Raw genomic sequence first — 15,037 nt, forward strand, 5'->3', positions numbered from 1 at the left:
GGTGGTGGCGGCCGACACGCTGGGCTCCTACGGGTCGCTTGCCCGCTTCCGCAACATCTCGCGCATCATGAAGGTGAACGACAACACGGTGCTGGGGGCGTCCGGAGACTACGCCGACTTCCAGTACCTCAAGCAGGTCATCGACCAGATGGTGTAAGTGCTGCGGGTTGGGGTCCCGCTGTGCCAGGCGCTCCTGGCCCTTCGCTCGCCTGGAGGGGCCCCGTCGGTAACTCTCCCCTGCCTTAAATTGAAACGTGCGGCAATAAAATCAGAGCAGATTCTTGCCCCTCTCACCCAGCGGCTCTTCAGAGGTCTCCATCTGTTGCTGTGACACCTATTTCCACCCATTGGGTCTCATGCCCATCCTGCTCAGCCAGCCGTGTGCCTCCTGGCTCTGAGCCTGCGCTGGGGTGGAGGGGTTATGCTGTGCTTTCGAGTTGCGGCCTTAAAGCTCCCATCAGCTCAGTTCTGAGTCTGTCTCTGGGAGACATCTGTCCTTGCTGGCCCCTGGGTCTTTGGCTGATGAACTCTGGTACGGGTTGCCCATGCTGACAGGCTGGTCGGGGTTTAGCATGTGGCACCTCTTCCTGTTCCTGGCAGTGGGTGAGGCGGGGAGTAGTTGCTGGCAGATGCATGTATTCAGGCCAGGTGGTTCGTAGCTCTTTCTGAGTGGCATCAAACTTCCCCCTAGAATCGACGAGGAGCTGCTGGGCGACGGGCACAACTACAGTCCAAAGGCCATTCATTCCTGGCTGACCCGAGCCATGTACAGCCGGCGATGCAAGATGAACCCACTCTGGAACACCGTTGTTATTGGAGGCTTCTACAATGGCGAGAGGTGAGCCTGGCCAGGGTGCACAGCGTCCCCACTGTGATGGTATTGCGCTGTGGGAGCCAGCTGACCTTGCTGCGTTGGCTCTTCTTTGTTCAAGCCATGAGCTGTGTGAAGTGCTGGGGGAGCTGTTTGGAAAAGTGACGCTGTGTCTTGGAGCACCACTCCTGTCTCTCTGACTGGGCCTGAGCCTTCTTGCAGTCAGTGTGACAGCCCCCAGGTCTGCCCTCCCTTCCCCTGCTTGGATGTTTCAGCCCTAGCAGTTGCATTACCTTGCATGTGCAGCTACATCTGAAAGGGCCTCATTTGTGCACAGGCTTGGCCTGCCGGCTGCGGAGAATAAAGTGAGCACTCAGTGCCCTGCCTTCCCTATGTGCCGCTGGCTACGTAGGACAAGGCTTGCCCCAGATGAGAGACAGCCTGTATTTCAGACTTGCCTTTACTGTTGGCTGTTTCCCAAACCATTTCAGGGAGGAGCTGGCTTTCCTGGTGTCCATGCACTTCTTGCATATGAACAGGCCCGCTCTGATCCAACCTGTCAGACAGGGAGCACCTGAGGTCTGTTCAGAAAGCACCTGGAGGGAGAGGGGGAGCAGCAGGCTTGAAGGCCAGAAAATATTCTCGGTGCAACCCCCTTGAGTGCAGGCAAGAGGCTTGTTGGACACTGACCCTTAAAAGAGCAGATGGATTATAAAATGCGAGCCCCGACATTCCTCCTTTCCCTTTTTCTGAAAGCTCATGAGATGATCCCTGCAACACGTGGTTGCTGTCCTGCATCCCTCAGTCCAGCGGGATGATGTGTGCTGCAGTCATCTTGCCATTGAGGGGCTGTGGCCAGGGAGGCAGGGGCAGGGGCAAGGGGGCTGACTCACTGCTTCAGCTGGTATTGGACTTCCTTCCATAAACTGGAGTCAGGAGTGGCACCACATCCCATGGCCCCCGCACAGGCAGTAACCAGTCTCCCATGGTGTGTGTTCAGTTTCCTAGGTTATGTGGACATGCTGGGTGTTGCCTATGAAGCCCCTACGCTGGCGACAGGGTATGGAGCTTACCTAGCTCAGGTGAGTGCTTTGGGGCAGGGAGCAGGAGGCCTAGGCTCAAGGCCACGTCCTAGCTCCGCTGACCAGCCTGGAGTAGCTGCAGCTTCAGGCCAGTGCTGCCTAGTGCTTGAAGGTCTGTTTTTCTTCAGCCGCTGATGAGGGAAGCTCTGGAGAAGAAACCCATCCTGACGAAGGAGGAGGCGCAGGACCTGATTGAGCGCTGCATGAAAATCCTCTACTACCGGGATGCCCGGTCGTTCAATCGAGTAGGTGTCCTGCTTTGAGCGGGCTGGGCTGGCACCAGCTCTTGGGCCTCATCACAAGTCACCTTCAGGCACAGTACATTGCTCTCTTAGCAGTTTCTGTCTCCAACTTCATAGCTACTGGGGCTTCACACTGTCCGAGAGAGAAGTGGAGGCTGTGTGGGCTTATGGAGCCCGCCAAACTGAGGGGTGTTCTAGAACAGGGCCATGGGGTACTCGGTGCTTCAGCTAACTGTATAGGATTGTGTTGGGTGCAGACAGCAGAGCACAGGTTGAAAGGCAAGTGAACTGTTCTGCTGAAACAACTTCCCTGGTCCTTTTGTGGTGATGTCTCCTTGGGTCCTAACGCATCAACTTGCCTGTCATTCTGACCACACCTGCAAATTCTTGCTGTTTATTCTCCTCTACAGTTTCAAATCGCTGTCGTAACAGAAAAAGGAGTGGAAGTGGAAGAACCTCGCTCTGTTGAAACCAACTGGGACATAGCACATCTCATCCGGTAATGTTTGCTAAAGCTCACAGGCTGCATTGAGCTAGACTGATGGTGTCTCCATCCTGCCTCCTTGGCATCAGCCTTTAGGAGCCACACGCCAGCTGTGTTTGTAATGGTGGTTGGGTCTCTGGCTGCGTTGCATATTGGAGACAAACCAAAGTAGATAGTTTTAGCCAGGAGGCCTGCCTGGCTTGGGATCTGGGCAGGACCTGAGGCTGGAGTTCCTAGCTGTGGCCGGCAGGGGGAAGTATCTACTCTAGAAAGGCATCTTCTGCACCAAAGGGAAGCTTCTGAAACCTTTGCGGAGTTGAGTGGCCTTGTTTGCAGGGCCTGAAGACTCTGTTGGCCTGGAGCCCTCTGGAAGTGGGAAGGGTTTTGCCCAACTCCCCTGCCAGCTCATTTTCCGCTTACCTAGGACAAATTGGTTATAAGTTGACCTAAACTACTCTAATTCAGCTTTTGGGCATATTGATGGTGACTGCATTCTGGTTGTTGAACACCCTGACCTTTGTGATTTCTTCCTGCAGGGGCTTTGAATGAGCACTGAAGAACGAGCACTCCAGGCTGCCAGCTCTGCAGTCTCCCTTTGCATCCTATAATCAGTTATTTCTGCTGATGCTGTAATCCACCTCGATGTGGAAGTTTTGTAAATGAAGTAAACTTGTTGAAACATGTTGGTTTCTTTGCACTGTCAAGGCTGAGCTGTGCTTTGTGGGACACGGAGCTGGGTGTATACAAAGCTGAGTCAAGCTACAGACCAAAGCATTGCAGCTTTTGAGGGCTCAGAGAGAATTGGGCATTTCTGTTCTCCTGTGGAGCCATTAGCTATTTTCCCAGCTGCTTGGGGCAAGAGCAGTTGGCTTTGAGCCTTTTTAGAGCAGCCCTGTCAGATGCATCCTTCACAGTTACCTGGGCTCGTATGTGTATGTCTGCTACTACCTTGTATGCCCTGCATGCGCAGCAGCCTCCCGTGTTCTTCTCCCTGCAGAGCTGTTCCTGTCCAGAAGCTCCTCCAAATGTGCAGACATGAGCATGTTCTAACCTTGCAGCCTTGGGCTCCTTGTCTTTCCACCTAGCAGCTTCTACTTGGGTTGTCCTGCCTATATTGAGTGCACAGCCTCCACTGCTCGTCCCACCAGACGGCTTTACTAATCTGACTACATAGCCAAACTGCCTCTGTAACACAGTGCACCTATAGCTGAGTTCATTTCCACCTCTCCAGGAAGACAGGTTTTGGGGTATGACTGAGTTCTGTTCTAGCAAGAATAGAGAATTTCCTCTTTTCTACCATACCTGGAATTTGCAGGTGTCCTCTGCTAAGCCTGGGCAAAAGACTGGTATCAAAAGTCTCAAGATCTTTCAATGCTGACTTGTAATATACTTACAGCAACAAAGACTATGACTGAGGTAGTCAACCAGCAGTGGTAGATTGGTCAGGGAGCAGGAAGCGGAGCAGCAGATCTAGCTAGGAAGGGGAGCAGTGACACTAGAGGAGACAAATTTGCAGTACACCTGCCAAAAAGACGTCCCCACCAGACTCTGAAATGTAAGTGGTAGCTGCCTGTTAAGTGCTTCAGTGTGTCCCAGTAATCTGTACATGTGCTCATGGACCAGGCCTGCTGCTGCTGCTATTTAGAAGCAACTGGAGGCACTGCAAACTCCCAGGGAAGAGGCAAGGACTGACAGCAGCTGCATTAACTGTTAGAGCAGCACTTTGACCTGAAGCTGCTAATACAAGTGTCTTGCTTCTTCTTTAAAAGCAGATTTTAATGGCAAGCTACCATCTGTAACACTGGCTAACAGCAGCAAAACCTTTTCCTCACAAGCAAATGTTCCTATTTCTCTATGGCAGAGTTCTCTACGGTGTCAATCTCCATCACATTTAAATGCTATCCAGATAAACCATGCAAAGGTGGCTCTCACAACAAGGGTTGCAGGGGTAATCCTCACAGCAACCCTGAAGGATAGGTGCTCAGTCGCCGCTCCATGAAAAACCTGACAAGCGGGTAAAGCCAATGTTTTCCCAGCTCAGGTGCCTGCAGCAAAGGGGATTTTGCTGCCTGTCTTAAATCCCCAAGGGACTTAGCCAAAGCCAGGATTAGGGCTGGAGTGGCTGGCTCCTCTCCCTGTGCTCAGATCCAGCCTCTAGTGCAAACACCACCAAATTGTATTTAAAAGCTGCCGCCAGCAATTTAGCTTGTAGATAAGACACAAGAAGTTACTACCTTGGAAGGGGTAAACATTGGGTCAGTCAAATTGATAAGCTGAAAAGCATTTCCATTTTCACGTTCCATCCTACATGTTGCCAGATCTTGGAGCCTTCTGGCTCTCATCTTGCACTAGTCCAAGAGCTCCTATTAATGGGAAAAGACCTTGGAAGGTTCCACAAGGGAATGTCGCCTCAATGGGCAGGATGGTGAAGATGCCAAACCATTTGAAATATAGCGTGTTTTAGATTTTTTTAAGTTGCTTCTCCCCAGGGTGGGAGCAGACACACTGGGCTGCTGCTCTTTAGGAACAGCAGACGCACAACTACCCTACGCATACGCTCACACACTGCACATGCAACTAGCACTGCAGTGTTTCCATCCTTTGAGGGATCCCACCTCATCTGTCTGGCCCCCTAAGGTTAGGAACAGATGTGTTTATCCCTGGTCAAGTTGTGCCTGTTCGTCCTGGAACGGAAACATCCCAGGGTTGGCACCCAAGGTGAGTGGCTGAATGTGCTGCTGCTTTTCTGCCACTGATTCAATGATGCAACTCCAGGATAACTGTTCAGACGCACTTTCTGATGTCCTGGGATGAATTGTTACTACTGCTTATCCCACCAACTTTAGGATTTATCCCAGGACAATGGACACAGACATCTAAACACTTGCACTTTGCCCTGGGATAAGATGGTCTATCCCAGGATAAATGTGATGTCTGCTTGTAGCCTAATGCAGGAAAAGGATAGTAACAAAATGTAGTTACATGCACTTATACAATGGAGTGATGCCTTGGCAGGGACATCTTTTAGAAACAGATTTAGCCCTGTGATCATCCTTCACAGCATCTGCTTCCATTTCATTCAAAGAAGAGTTCTTTGCCAGTGTCTGAGACTCACAAAGGTTTAAGCCCTCGTTCCGCAATGTGGGAGTTGCCCAATAAAGATGAACGGCAGTGAGTAGATTTGTACATTAGAGTATTTTTATTTATGATTTTCAGGCTTTTATTTAAAAAAAAAAAAAAGAGTCTCCAAATGCGGACAGCAGACTGTTCCAGGGAACCCAAACCCGCTTACAGGGAATGAGTGGCAACGAGGGGGCCTCCAAGGGGAGGCAGCAGGCTCTCTCACCCCACAGATGGATGACATGTAAACACATTTAAATTACTATCCCATCTCTGGGCTTTCCCAGGCCACACACAGCTATCGGGAATCCCTTCGCAAGCGGTAGAGGGCGTGCAAATGAACCCCAGCAGGCCGTCCGGCTTCCCCGACAGCACTGCACTGCGCCCCGCGCGGGGAGCTGGGGAGTTGCATGTAGCACAATCCGCAGCTTTACAGACATATTCACAAGAGTTAAATACTTCTCCGTAATAAAAACGCATGTTTATAAATCCATTTCCCTGGTTTTATTAAATGTTCCACTTATGTACAGTTTAAAGATGAACCATTTACAGGTCTGCACACGCTGCCTCCTGCTTTCCTTGGGTGCTAGGGAAAGGTCTCAGAAACCTCTACGGAAACAGAAGGGAGCAGGTGCCTCTGATTTCGGTATGTCAAAATGCTTCTGGCTGATACCATAATACATACAATTAAAAAACCCTCAAACATGCAAATTGTAGAAAAATTTAAGCTGGCAGTGAAAAATAAAAACAAACGTCTTCCTTTTGTGCACATCACAGTTTGTTTCATTAAATCAGATTTCTAATCCTAAGGAACGTAGTGTCAGATGCCACTGGTTAAAGCAGGTTTATCAACTACTAGGAGTTTAAAAAGGTCAACGTTTAATGGTCCATACAGTTTTTAGCTCCCATCTATTGTACAGGAAGATCAAGACAGGCTTGATCTTCCTCTTTCATCATGTACCCTCTGTCAGTAATTCTTTGGAGTGAGGTGGGTGCCAGACAGTTCCCTGGTGGAGGAACAAAGCCGTCACACTCGGGGTCCCCCCGTTGTCAGAAAGTCAGCTTAGAAATAGGAGGCTGGTCTTAGCACTGCACCTCAACTCCCAAACTGTGGATCTCAGTTCAACCCCAGTTTAAATACTAATGGCTCCTAGGAACCGCGGCTGGCATTGAACAGGCAGCATTCTATCGCTTGTGTTTTAACCCCCTGTGTCAAGACTCACAAGCAAAATAATTGTTTGTTTTTTTTAAAAAAAGAAAAATCCCAAATCTTAATGGCCGATTATAGAAGTTTTCACACATTAAAGCAATAATTCATATCTAAAGTTACCACAGAAACCTAAATCTCTGGGTCAAGTGTTAAAAAAAATCTGTGTTAAGACAACCAAAAAATTTATATACTGGTTCATTAGCTACATATTTTTTTTTCCTTTCTTTAGAAATGGTCACATTGACGATGTATAATTCAAAACATTTCTGCACAATAAAACAGAAAACTATGATACAGTGAGGTAAAGAAAACGCAAAAATATTCACCCACAATATATCTTCAGAAAATACCAACACAGTGATTTTTCTTTTTCTTTAAAAAAAAAGAAAAGAAAAAAAAAAAAAGCACAAAACTTATAAATGAACAGCATAAATGGCTATTAATCTGATCGCCTATGAATTTCCTAAGCCCACGAATCCACAGGGAAGTGTAATGGTCTCATCCAACATTTAGTTAAAAATAACCCTTTCCGGATCATGATTCTCAGATCAGTGCTCACATTTCCATCAGATCCAACTCGGCGTCCTCAAAGCCGTAGAAGGACTCAGTCTCGCTTTCCCCTTCGAACAGCTGGTGGAGGATCTCTGGGTCGGCAGACTCCTCGGCCTGAGCCCTATCCTGGAAGTTGGCGTCTTCGTCCTGCTGCTCGTTGTTCAGCTTCAGCTGCTCCTCCAGTGAGGCAATCAGCTCCTCCTGCATGTCGGCGTTGCGCGTGGGGGAGTTAGCTGTGCCGTCGGGGCCGGGCAGCACGCTGGCCACCAGAAAGGATTGCTGCACCAGTTCAGGGCAGTCGCTAATGACCTCCAGCACCTCTGCCAGCCAGCACAGAACCAGCTGGAGGAGAATGTCCGAGTCGCAGGTGGAGTCCGCCATCTCCTTGGCTTGCTCTTTCCACTTTTTATGCAAGAAGTTTTTCACAGTCCTTTTTATGCAAACATCCAGGGGTTGGATTTTGGAGCTGCAGCCAGCGGGGACCACAGCAGGCAGAGTGCTGGAGGCGCTCAGCAGGGAAAGGACTTCCTCGGAGAGGTGTGTTCGGTGGCAATCCAGCACCAGCATGCCCTTGCTGTTCTGGCACTCTGTGTGTTTCTGCCACACTCTAGTTGACCACAACTCCATGATTTCGTCATCGCTGTATCCGTTTTCCTTGGCTTCCAAGATAATGGACTCCGGCACATTGGCAGGCTGATTCACGTGCCCCCGGAAGAACACCAGTGTGGGCAGCACGCTTCCGTCAGCCAAGATAGTGAGGACAACATCGCACCAGGGCTCTCCAGTCCCCACGGTCTGCAAAGCATTCTCCTTGCGGTCATCGCTGCTCAGTACCTCCACATCGAGGAAGAGGGAGATCTCATCGATGGCTGCGATCATGGAAAGCGGGAGGTCCTGGGTGTGGATCTGCCGCTGCACAAACTCGATGAAGCAGCTGGCGTTTTCCTCCACGTCTTTGGGGAGAGGGTGTGCCACGGCCCGCCGGGTGTGCGTGCTGAGGTTGTGCCGCAGCATGAACCTCACTGCCCACTCGTAGGAGATCTTGAAGCCCCCCTCAAGGGAGCGCCCAATCTTGGTGGCCTTCTGGAAGAGAGTCTCCTCATTGATGGGCAGCTGCTGCTCTCGCTGTGTGAGGACCCATTCTGCCAGCTTCTCCTCTGCCTCCAAGCTGAGGTACTTGCCCTCAGACAAGGAGGCCAAGTTCTCTTCTTGGAAGGCCTGGAACCTCCGCAGCCAGCGCTTGATGCGGCGCTGCGGGTTGCGGAAGTGCTCGGCTGCCTGTTCCGTGTTGCAGCACAAAGCAAACAGTACGACTCGGAGCTTTTTCACGGAGAGCTGCTCCTTTTTGCTCACTGGTTCTGGCTCCTTTGCTGGCTGCTCATCCTCCTGATCATCAATATTTAAGCACTCTCCCTCCTGACTGACCACAGGTGTGTTGCATGCCGCTGGCGCTGCTTCAGACTCCAGCTCATCCTTCTCAGGTAACGGAGGCTTTGTTTTCACAGTAGCAGCTTTAGTTGGGGAATAGGTGGGGCATGTATTCTTCGGGCTTTTGTCCTGGGGCTGGCTGTGCCTGAGAGAAATGGAATAAAATCTTCTCAAAGCAAGAAAAAAAACGGGGGGGGTGGGGAAGGGACTTGAATGGTTTATGGCAGGTGAGAGATGACAAAGTGCTTACCTGGCATGTGAAAGCCAAGTCGGCCCTGCTGGACAAAACACTGGGGTTAGCAAACAGGAAGTGGAGTCAGCATGCACAGAGAAAAAGGCATTTTCTAATCTCGTACAGCCCACATGATCTCACAAAATCTCAAGGTGCAGTGCAAACACATATCGCACATGCCCTCACTCATTCAAACTCACATACGGTTCTTCTGACACTGAAAGGCAGCCAGCCGCCTCTGGCTGGAACACAGCAGCTGTTTACAATGCACAGCAATGTTAGACAAACAGCCAAGAGAAGAAGAGAAACACTGGGTCCATGTGAAGTCACAGGATGACATCAGCAAGGCTGAGGGAAGTCAGCTAGGCTGGGCTTTCCCAAATCGCTGTGGGCAGCATCCCTACTTCTGCTTAAGGTGACAGCTGTGACAAGTGCCAGGATGTTGATTTCCAATCCTATGCAGAGACTGCAACTTCTGCAGCTGCACAAAGCCTCGGGGTGCTCCTCAGCAACACCGTGCATGTAGCTACTGTCTCCAGTGTGATCTACAGCACAGCTGAGAGTGATCCAGCTGTGGCCATAGAAGGCAGCTGGGCAAAGCTGGTAAATCTGTCACCACCACAGATCTCCCTCATGATTTCCACAGAAGCCACACATGGTGCTACGTCTGGGAGGCATTCAGTGTGTTGTCCCTGAATTAGTATCACACCACCAAAGACTGGGATGTTTCTGCTCCAACTCACAATCTTACCTCTGAAAATAATGTTACTGAACTCATGGGAGGGATTGAAGACCAGATGCTTGGCCATCGCATCGCCTTCAGATGTTAGAAATAGGCAGGAGGAGCAGGCCAGTTTTACACCACTACAAGCAGGAAGAGAAGTATGTGATTAACAGCTCCATTGCAAGTTGTTTCCCACAAACAATCACCATGAACTAACGGGTGAGGACCCAGGGCCAAACTCCACCCTCCTGTGCAGGTGTGCCAGGCCCCCAGGTAGTCCCTGGAAGTTGCTGTGACCTGGTGTTCTGCTCTGCCTAAAATGTTTTCCCTGTACTGACTAAGACAAATTGGTAGGGGTCTTTTAACTCACAGTGAGACAAAGCAAATTTTATGGCTTGGTTGCAGCATGAAGAACAGATTTCGTGGGCACTTCCAGGTGGCCCTGCCCCTCACTGCTGATTGGCAGAGAGGCATATACTGTATAATAGCAAATTCACTTAGTCTACATCACTAGCAGACAGTAACTCTCAATCATGTGATCTATGGCTGCAGCGACTGTCACATTGTCTCTGTATTGCAGTAAGCACTGGGACGTTCTAAACAGTGTATTATATGAATAATATGCTGGGGTTTTTTAGGTTGATTTTGCAGGAAATCAGCGCCAATGCAATATTTCCTGGCTATCATGGACAATACCGTTTTTTGCAGTTTCTGTGAAAACTGAAACCACGAATTAAGTGGACCCCTACAAATTGGACATTTCTAAGACAGTGAATAAGGAAGGCAGATGGCAGAGGGAAGAGATCAGAAAAATAATGCCTTCTGGATTCTCCAGTAACCAAGAAAGGAATCATGCTTTGCATTACCAGGCCGTGTAGTTCTTAAACAAAGCCAAGTATTTTGGACTCTTCCGGGGGACATGGTTGCTGCAAGACAAAAAAACACCCCAAAATTATTAGAGGACCAGAATTATTCTACCTAAGAGAAGACAAACATGCTCAAAAGGGCAGTACATTTGTTCTGGGAAAGCTGATTCTGTTTTAACAATGTTCTGTTATAAATTCACCCACCTTCCAATGAGTAGTTCAGGAAAGTCCCCCATTCTAGATTCAAGTGCTTGATCATTTGAAAATACCCTGGCTTTGACTGTAATTGGGCTATACCCATGCACTGTGCTCTAGGATCTGCAGGCCCATGTGAGCATAGTAAAATCCTGCTTTTACTACAAGATAAAACATCAACTACATCTTTACAGTGAATGCTATATTGAAAGCGGTGTCAGAAGCCAGGCAGCAATACATCAGCTCTGGAAGAAAAGTCAGCTGTTTGCATTGAAGAGTAACTAAGCTCACAGCTGAAGGGAGAATGTTAGTGTTTCCTGAGCTGGGAGAATTTTTATCATGATGGACTTGAGCAACAGCACAAAACCCTGCCAGAGAAGAGAAGTGTGCTTACTCTCCCCAGGAAGAAGCTGCAGTGGGTATTTCTAAGTGAATGAAAAGCCTTTTATTGTAAAGGGTGAGAGTCCTCACACGATCTGAACTTCAGCACGCTCAGCTCCCATCCAGTTAATACTAAACAATTTTCCCATTTGCACTGGCATATAAGAAACCCACCACCAACCTCTGGGCTGAAACATACTGGGGCAAGGACAGGGCTATATGCCCTACTGCTAGTGAATGGGAACGCAGGTGCCCCCCCCTGCCCCAACAATCCAGAACAAGTGTCCCTAGCACCTACTTGATCATGTGGTTGGCGTAAGCTCTGGAGCAGCAGGTGCTGTAGCGGCACAATGAGCAGTGAACGTAGGTAGGGAAGTGGTTGGGGAAGTCGGGGATTTCGAAGCTGCATTCCAAGCAGGTCTGTCTTCCCAGGACACTCCTGTGGACAAAAGGGGACATTCCTGTCAGTGCCTGGACAGCAAACTCAGGGAGGGACAGAACTCAGCAGCAGATAGTGGAGACAGTCACTGACAAGTGCAAGCTGGCAGAAGAATTTGCAGTCAAAATCATCAGCTTTGCCCTATGACTACCTCCCTAGCTACTCAGCCTGCCTCACTGCCAGGCTTTTGCTCCCAATTGGGACAGTCTGGCTAGGAGTCCCTCTCCAAGGCCTGACACTCAAATGCAATAGGCTCCTCTCTCCTTGGAGATGAAGATCCCATTAGGAATCAGCCACACAGATTTGCTGTGGAGGCAGAAATTAGCAGCTCCAGCCATACACTGGAGTTACTACTGTGTTGACAAGGAGGGTTTAACAAGGGAAGAAGTAGTCTTGGTAGCTGGTTCACATTGCTCCTACTCCAGCAGCAGGGAAGAGGCCTTATTACCCAGCACTAGTGTTTGGCCATGATGGGATCCAAAGAGCCCCCAAGGAGGGGTCAGAGGTATGGGGAGGATCACCTGGGCTCTGTTTTCTCAGCATTTGCCTTAATCCTTGTCTGGGAAGCCAGATTCTCTTGGTAGGAGGCCTCTACCTGGCAGTGACAAACCAAAACTACCCAAGTGCCAAGGAGTGGCTCTGCCACTAGCAGTGGCCTAACAAAAAACTGACTGCATTTCCTTCCACCACCTTTTAGTTTGAAACTTAGCCAAAAGTTCTGACATTTTCTTGACTGCTCTCTTCTGGATGTTCCTCTGGACAGGTGGACACAGGAAGATGGGCTGCGGGTCCGTAGAAGATGCCAACGGAGTGGCTTCCTGCACAGTGCCCTGTGGCATGTCATTTGAAGATACTGGCACTGTCCGTGGCTGTCCTCTAGATGCCCTGATTGTAACCTGCAAAGGACAGGCAAAGGCCACATCGTAAGACCCTTGGTGCCTCCTGATCTCTGCTTCTCCTGCTCATCTCTTCTATAGTGCACCCCGCCCGTAGAATTCAAGGGTTACAAGCGACCTCTGGGTCATCTAGTCCAACCCTCCACAAGAATGCAGGGCAAGGTGTTCCTATACTACGACCAGATAAAAGCATGTCAAGTGAATGGAGGGGATAGGAGAAATCTTTCTGTTCAGATAAATGTGGACTTGAAATGCTATGTATCCTTCAAACACATTTTTTATTGCTGGCACTCTGGGTGAATGCACTGACACTGAGTCTGCAGAGGTGCTCCAGGAGAAAGGGAGAGAAGGGCAGCTGCTGTCTACATGGATCCCTTACCTTGGTTCCAGGTTTCAAGCCTTCTAACTGCTTGGGCTTCCGGAAGGTTTTGTGATGCTGTAGCTTGTGTTCGATTTTATCCTTGGCGAACAAGAATTGCAGCCGACACTTGTTGCAGTGATAGACACTCTTCTTCTAAACCAGAAGAGAATGAAATGTACTTCCCCTGGCAAACTGTCCACAGCCCATCCAGCCCCACGCTTGAGAATGCCTTTGCTGGCAGCCAATCCAGAAGGTACCAACGGCCAAAAGGGCCACTAGAAGCGAACTCTCATCCTCTAGCTGGAGAAGGGTTTAGTCCCAGCCAGTGCTAAGGCACACTGGCAGAGCAGAAGATTGAAGCAGCTTGCCCTGCCGATGCCCTGCCAGACCTTGCTCTGTGGGTAAACAAAAGGCTCACAGAGCTGTCAGCCACACATCAGTCAAAAACAATGACTTAAAAACCCCCCAAAACCTTAAGTATGTTCCAACTACTCCCACACAAAAGATGTTGCTGTTACACCAACAGATATGGACAGAGAGAACTCAAAGCTGTAGAAAAAGGCAGTGTCAATGCTGAAATGTTTCTCAAATACAAATTTTTGAGAAGGGCACCTAGAAGATAAAGGGCTGACACAGACCCACTACACATGCTTTGGGAATTACAGTTTGTAACAGGCAAGCAAAACACTTAAGCACCTGCTTAACCTTAAGCATGTGCTAAACTCCCGTGATAGTCACCATGAGAAAGACACTCTGCCAGGATGGCAGCCTCCACTCAGCACGGGGGTTACCTGGTGCCTCATGAAATGCTGCTGGAAGGCATTGCCATTCTTGAAGACCTTAAGACAGTAAGGGCAGAGCAGGTGCCGGGTGTCCTCGTGGATCATTCGGAAATGGCTATCCACTTCAGAGTACAGCGACGACCGGTACTGACAGACCTGGGGGTGCACAAAGACATACTCTAGCAGCTGTTGTCATGTCTACCACCACAGTAGACTGGCCTGGCCTCACTGTAATATCCGAGTACCTGCTATCCCATACCCATTTTCAATTACCAGATCAACCAGGCCTTGTTGGAAGTAAGGAGTAAGGGAGATCTAACAGTGATCAATTGGTCAGTCTAGCTAGATTTATACATGGCAATAAGTGCAGCTTCCAAGTGCCTAGCCAGTGGCTGGCTTTTAAATGCCTCTCCTAATGTTCTCAGTCACGATACAAGACAATAAGATGAGACAAGTCACCTGAGGGCATAGTGGAAATCCTCAGTTTCCACATGAAAAGAGCTCCATACAAGGCTAAAACCAGCAATTGCACTTTTCAGAGAGACTACATGCACCTGAAATGAACAAGGACCTAAATCTGGAAAAGACTGCTCCTTCAGATGGTTAGCATATGGCAGTCAGTGAAACAATTCCCATCCCCTTTTGTTTAGCCATTCCCATAAATGAAAAGAGCACCAGTGCCAGTTCTGTACTGGGTACAGTGAAAAGGAGTTACTTCAAAGCAATGGGAGCAGACTGAAGAGCAATTCACTCAGACACTTCAAAAAAACAGCTTTTAGAACTTGCTGCTTTGGTTAACACCAAGTTTGGAACAGAGAAGTTTTTTTCTTCATCTCCCATTTGTGGGGCAGCACTGGGGCCTTTCTGAGGAGGTGCAGAGCTGATGCAAGCATTGACAGCACAGCCTAGCCTCGCCTCACCTCCAGATGGACGGACACACAGCTTCTCTCTGTGGCAAAGTAACCAGTTTCCAGGCTCTGGGAGTGACCCACGAGGCCTTTCTCCCCAGTCCAGTGGGACCAGGCCTATACCCAACTCCTTTGGTGAAGAATACTAGATCTCCTCTTGGACATTACAGGAGCAGAGCACTGCACTTGGAGTTGTACAATACCTGACAAACATAGGGCATTTCTCCTGGCTTGTGGGTATCCTTCATGTGCTGCAGGAACATTGGCTCACTCTCAAATGCCCATTCACAAATCTTGCATTTTGCTGTTACAGGAAGAAAAAAT

The 15,037-nt window shown here is 49.3% G+C and overlaps 2 protein-coding genes across 6 annotated transcripts in view; one reads left to right on the forward strand and one right to left on the reverse strand.

Annotated features, from left to right (window-relative positions):
* PSMB4 (proteasome subunit beta 4) overlaps positions 1-3,323 on the forward strand; it is a 3,878-nt gene extending 555 nt beyond the window's left edge. The window contains 6 exon segments of the mRNA XM_025192490.1: positions 1-153; positions 692-838; positions 1,812-1,893; positions 2,022-2,138; positions 2,546-2,634; positions 3,156-3,323. Coding sequence (XP_025048275.1) covers positions 1-153; positions 692-838; positions 1,812-1,893; positions 2,022-2,138; positions 2,546-2,634; positions 3,156-3,168 — 601 coding nt within the window. The 3' untranslated portion in view covers positions 3,169-3,323.
* A 2,897-nt stretch (positions 3,324-6,220) lies between these two features.
* Positions 6,221-15,037, reverse strand: part of POGZ (pogo transposable element derived with ZNF domain) — a 41,995-nt gene continuing 33,178 nt past the window's right edge. For 4 of the 5 annotated variants that reach the window (XM_025192492.1, XM_025192495.1, XM_025192494.1 and 1 more), the window contains 9 exons: positions 14,917-15,017; positions 13,815-13,961; positions 13,042-13,176; positions 12,490-12,662; positions 11,626-11,766; positions 10,752-10,811; positions 9,913-10,025; positions 9,180-9,204; positions 6,221-9,074 (listed from right to left, as the gene is read on the reverse strand). In XM_025192492.1, coding sequence (XP_025048277.1) covers positions 7,505-9,074; positions 9,180-9,204; positions 9,913-10,025; positions 10,752-10,811; positions 11,626-11,766; positions 12,490-12,662; positions 13,042-13,176; positions 13,815-13,961; positions 14,917-15,017 — 2,465 coding nt within the window. In that variant the 3' untranslated portion in view covers positions 6,221-7,504. The remainder of the gene's footprint in view (positions 9,075-9,179; positions 9,205-9,912; positions 10,026-10,751; positions 10,812-11,625; positions 11,767-12,489; positions 12,663-13,041; positions 13,177-13,814; positions 13,962-14,916; positions 15,018-15,037) is intronic. The other variant, XM_025192491.1, reaches the window with a different exon arrangement.

The sequence above is a fragment of the Alligator sinensis genome, unplaced genomic scaffold (genome assembly GCF_000455745.1).
Source record: "Alligator sinensis unplaced genomic scaffold, ASM45574v1 scaffold880_2, whole genome shotgun sequence".
NCBI classification, from domain to species: Eukaryota; Metazoa; Chordata; order Crocodylia; family Alligatoridae; genus Alligator; species Alligator sinensis.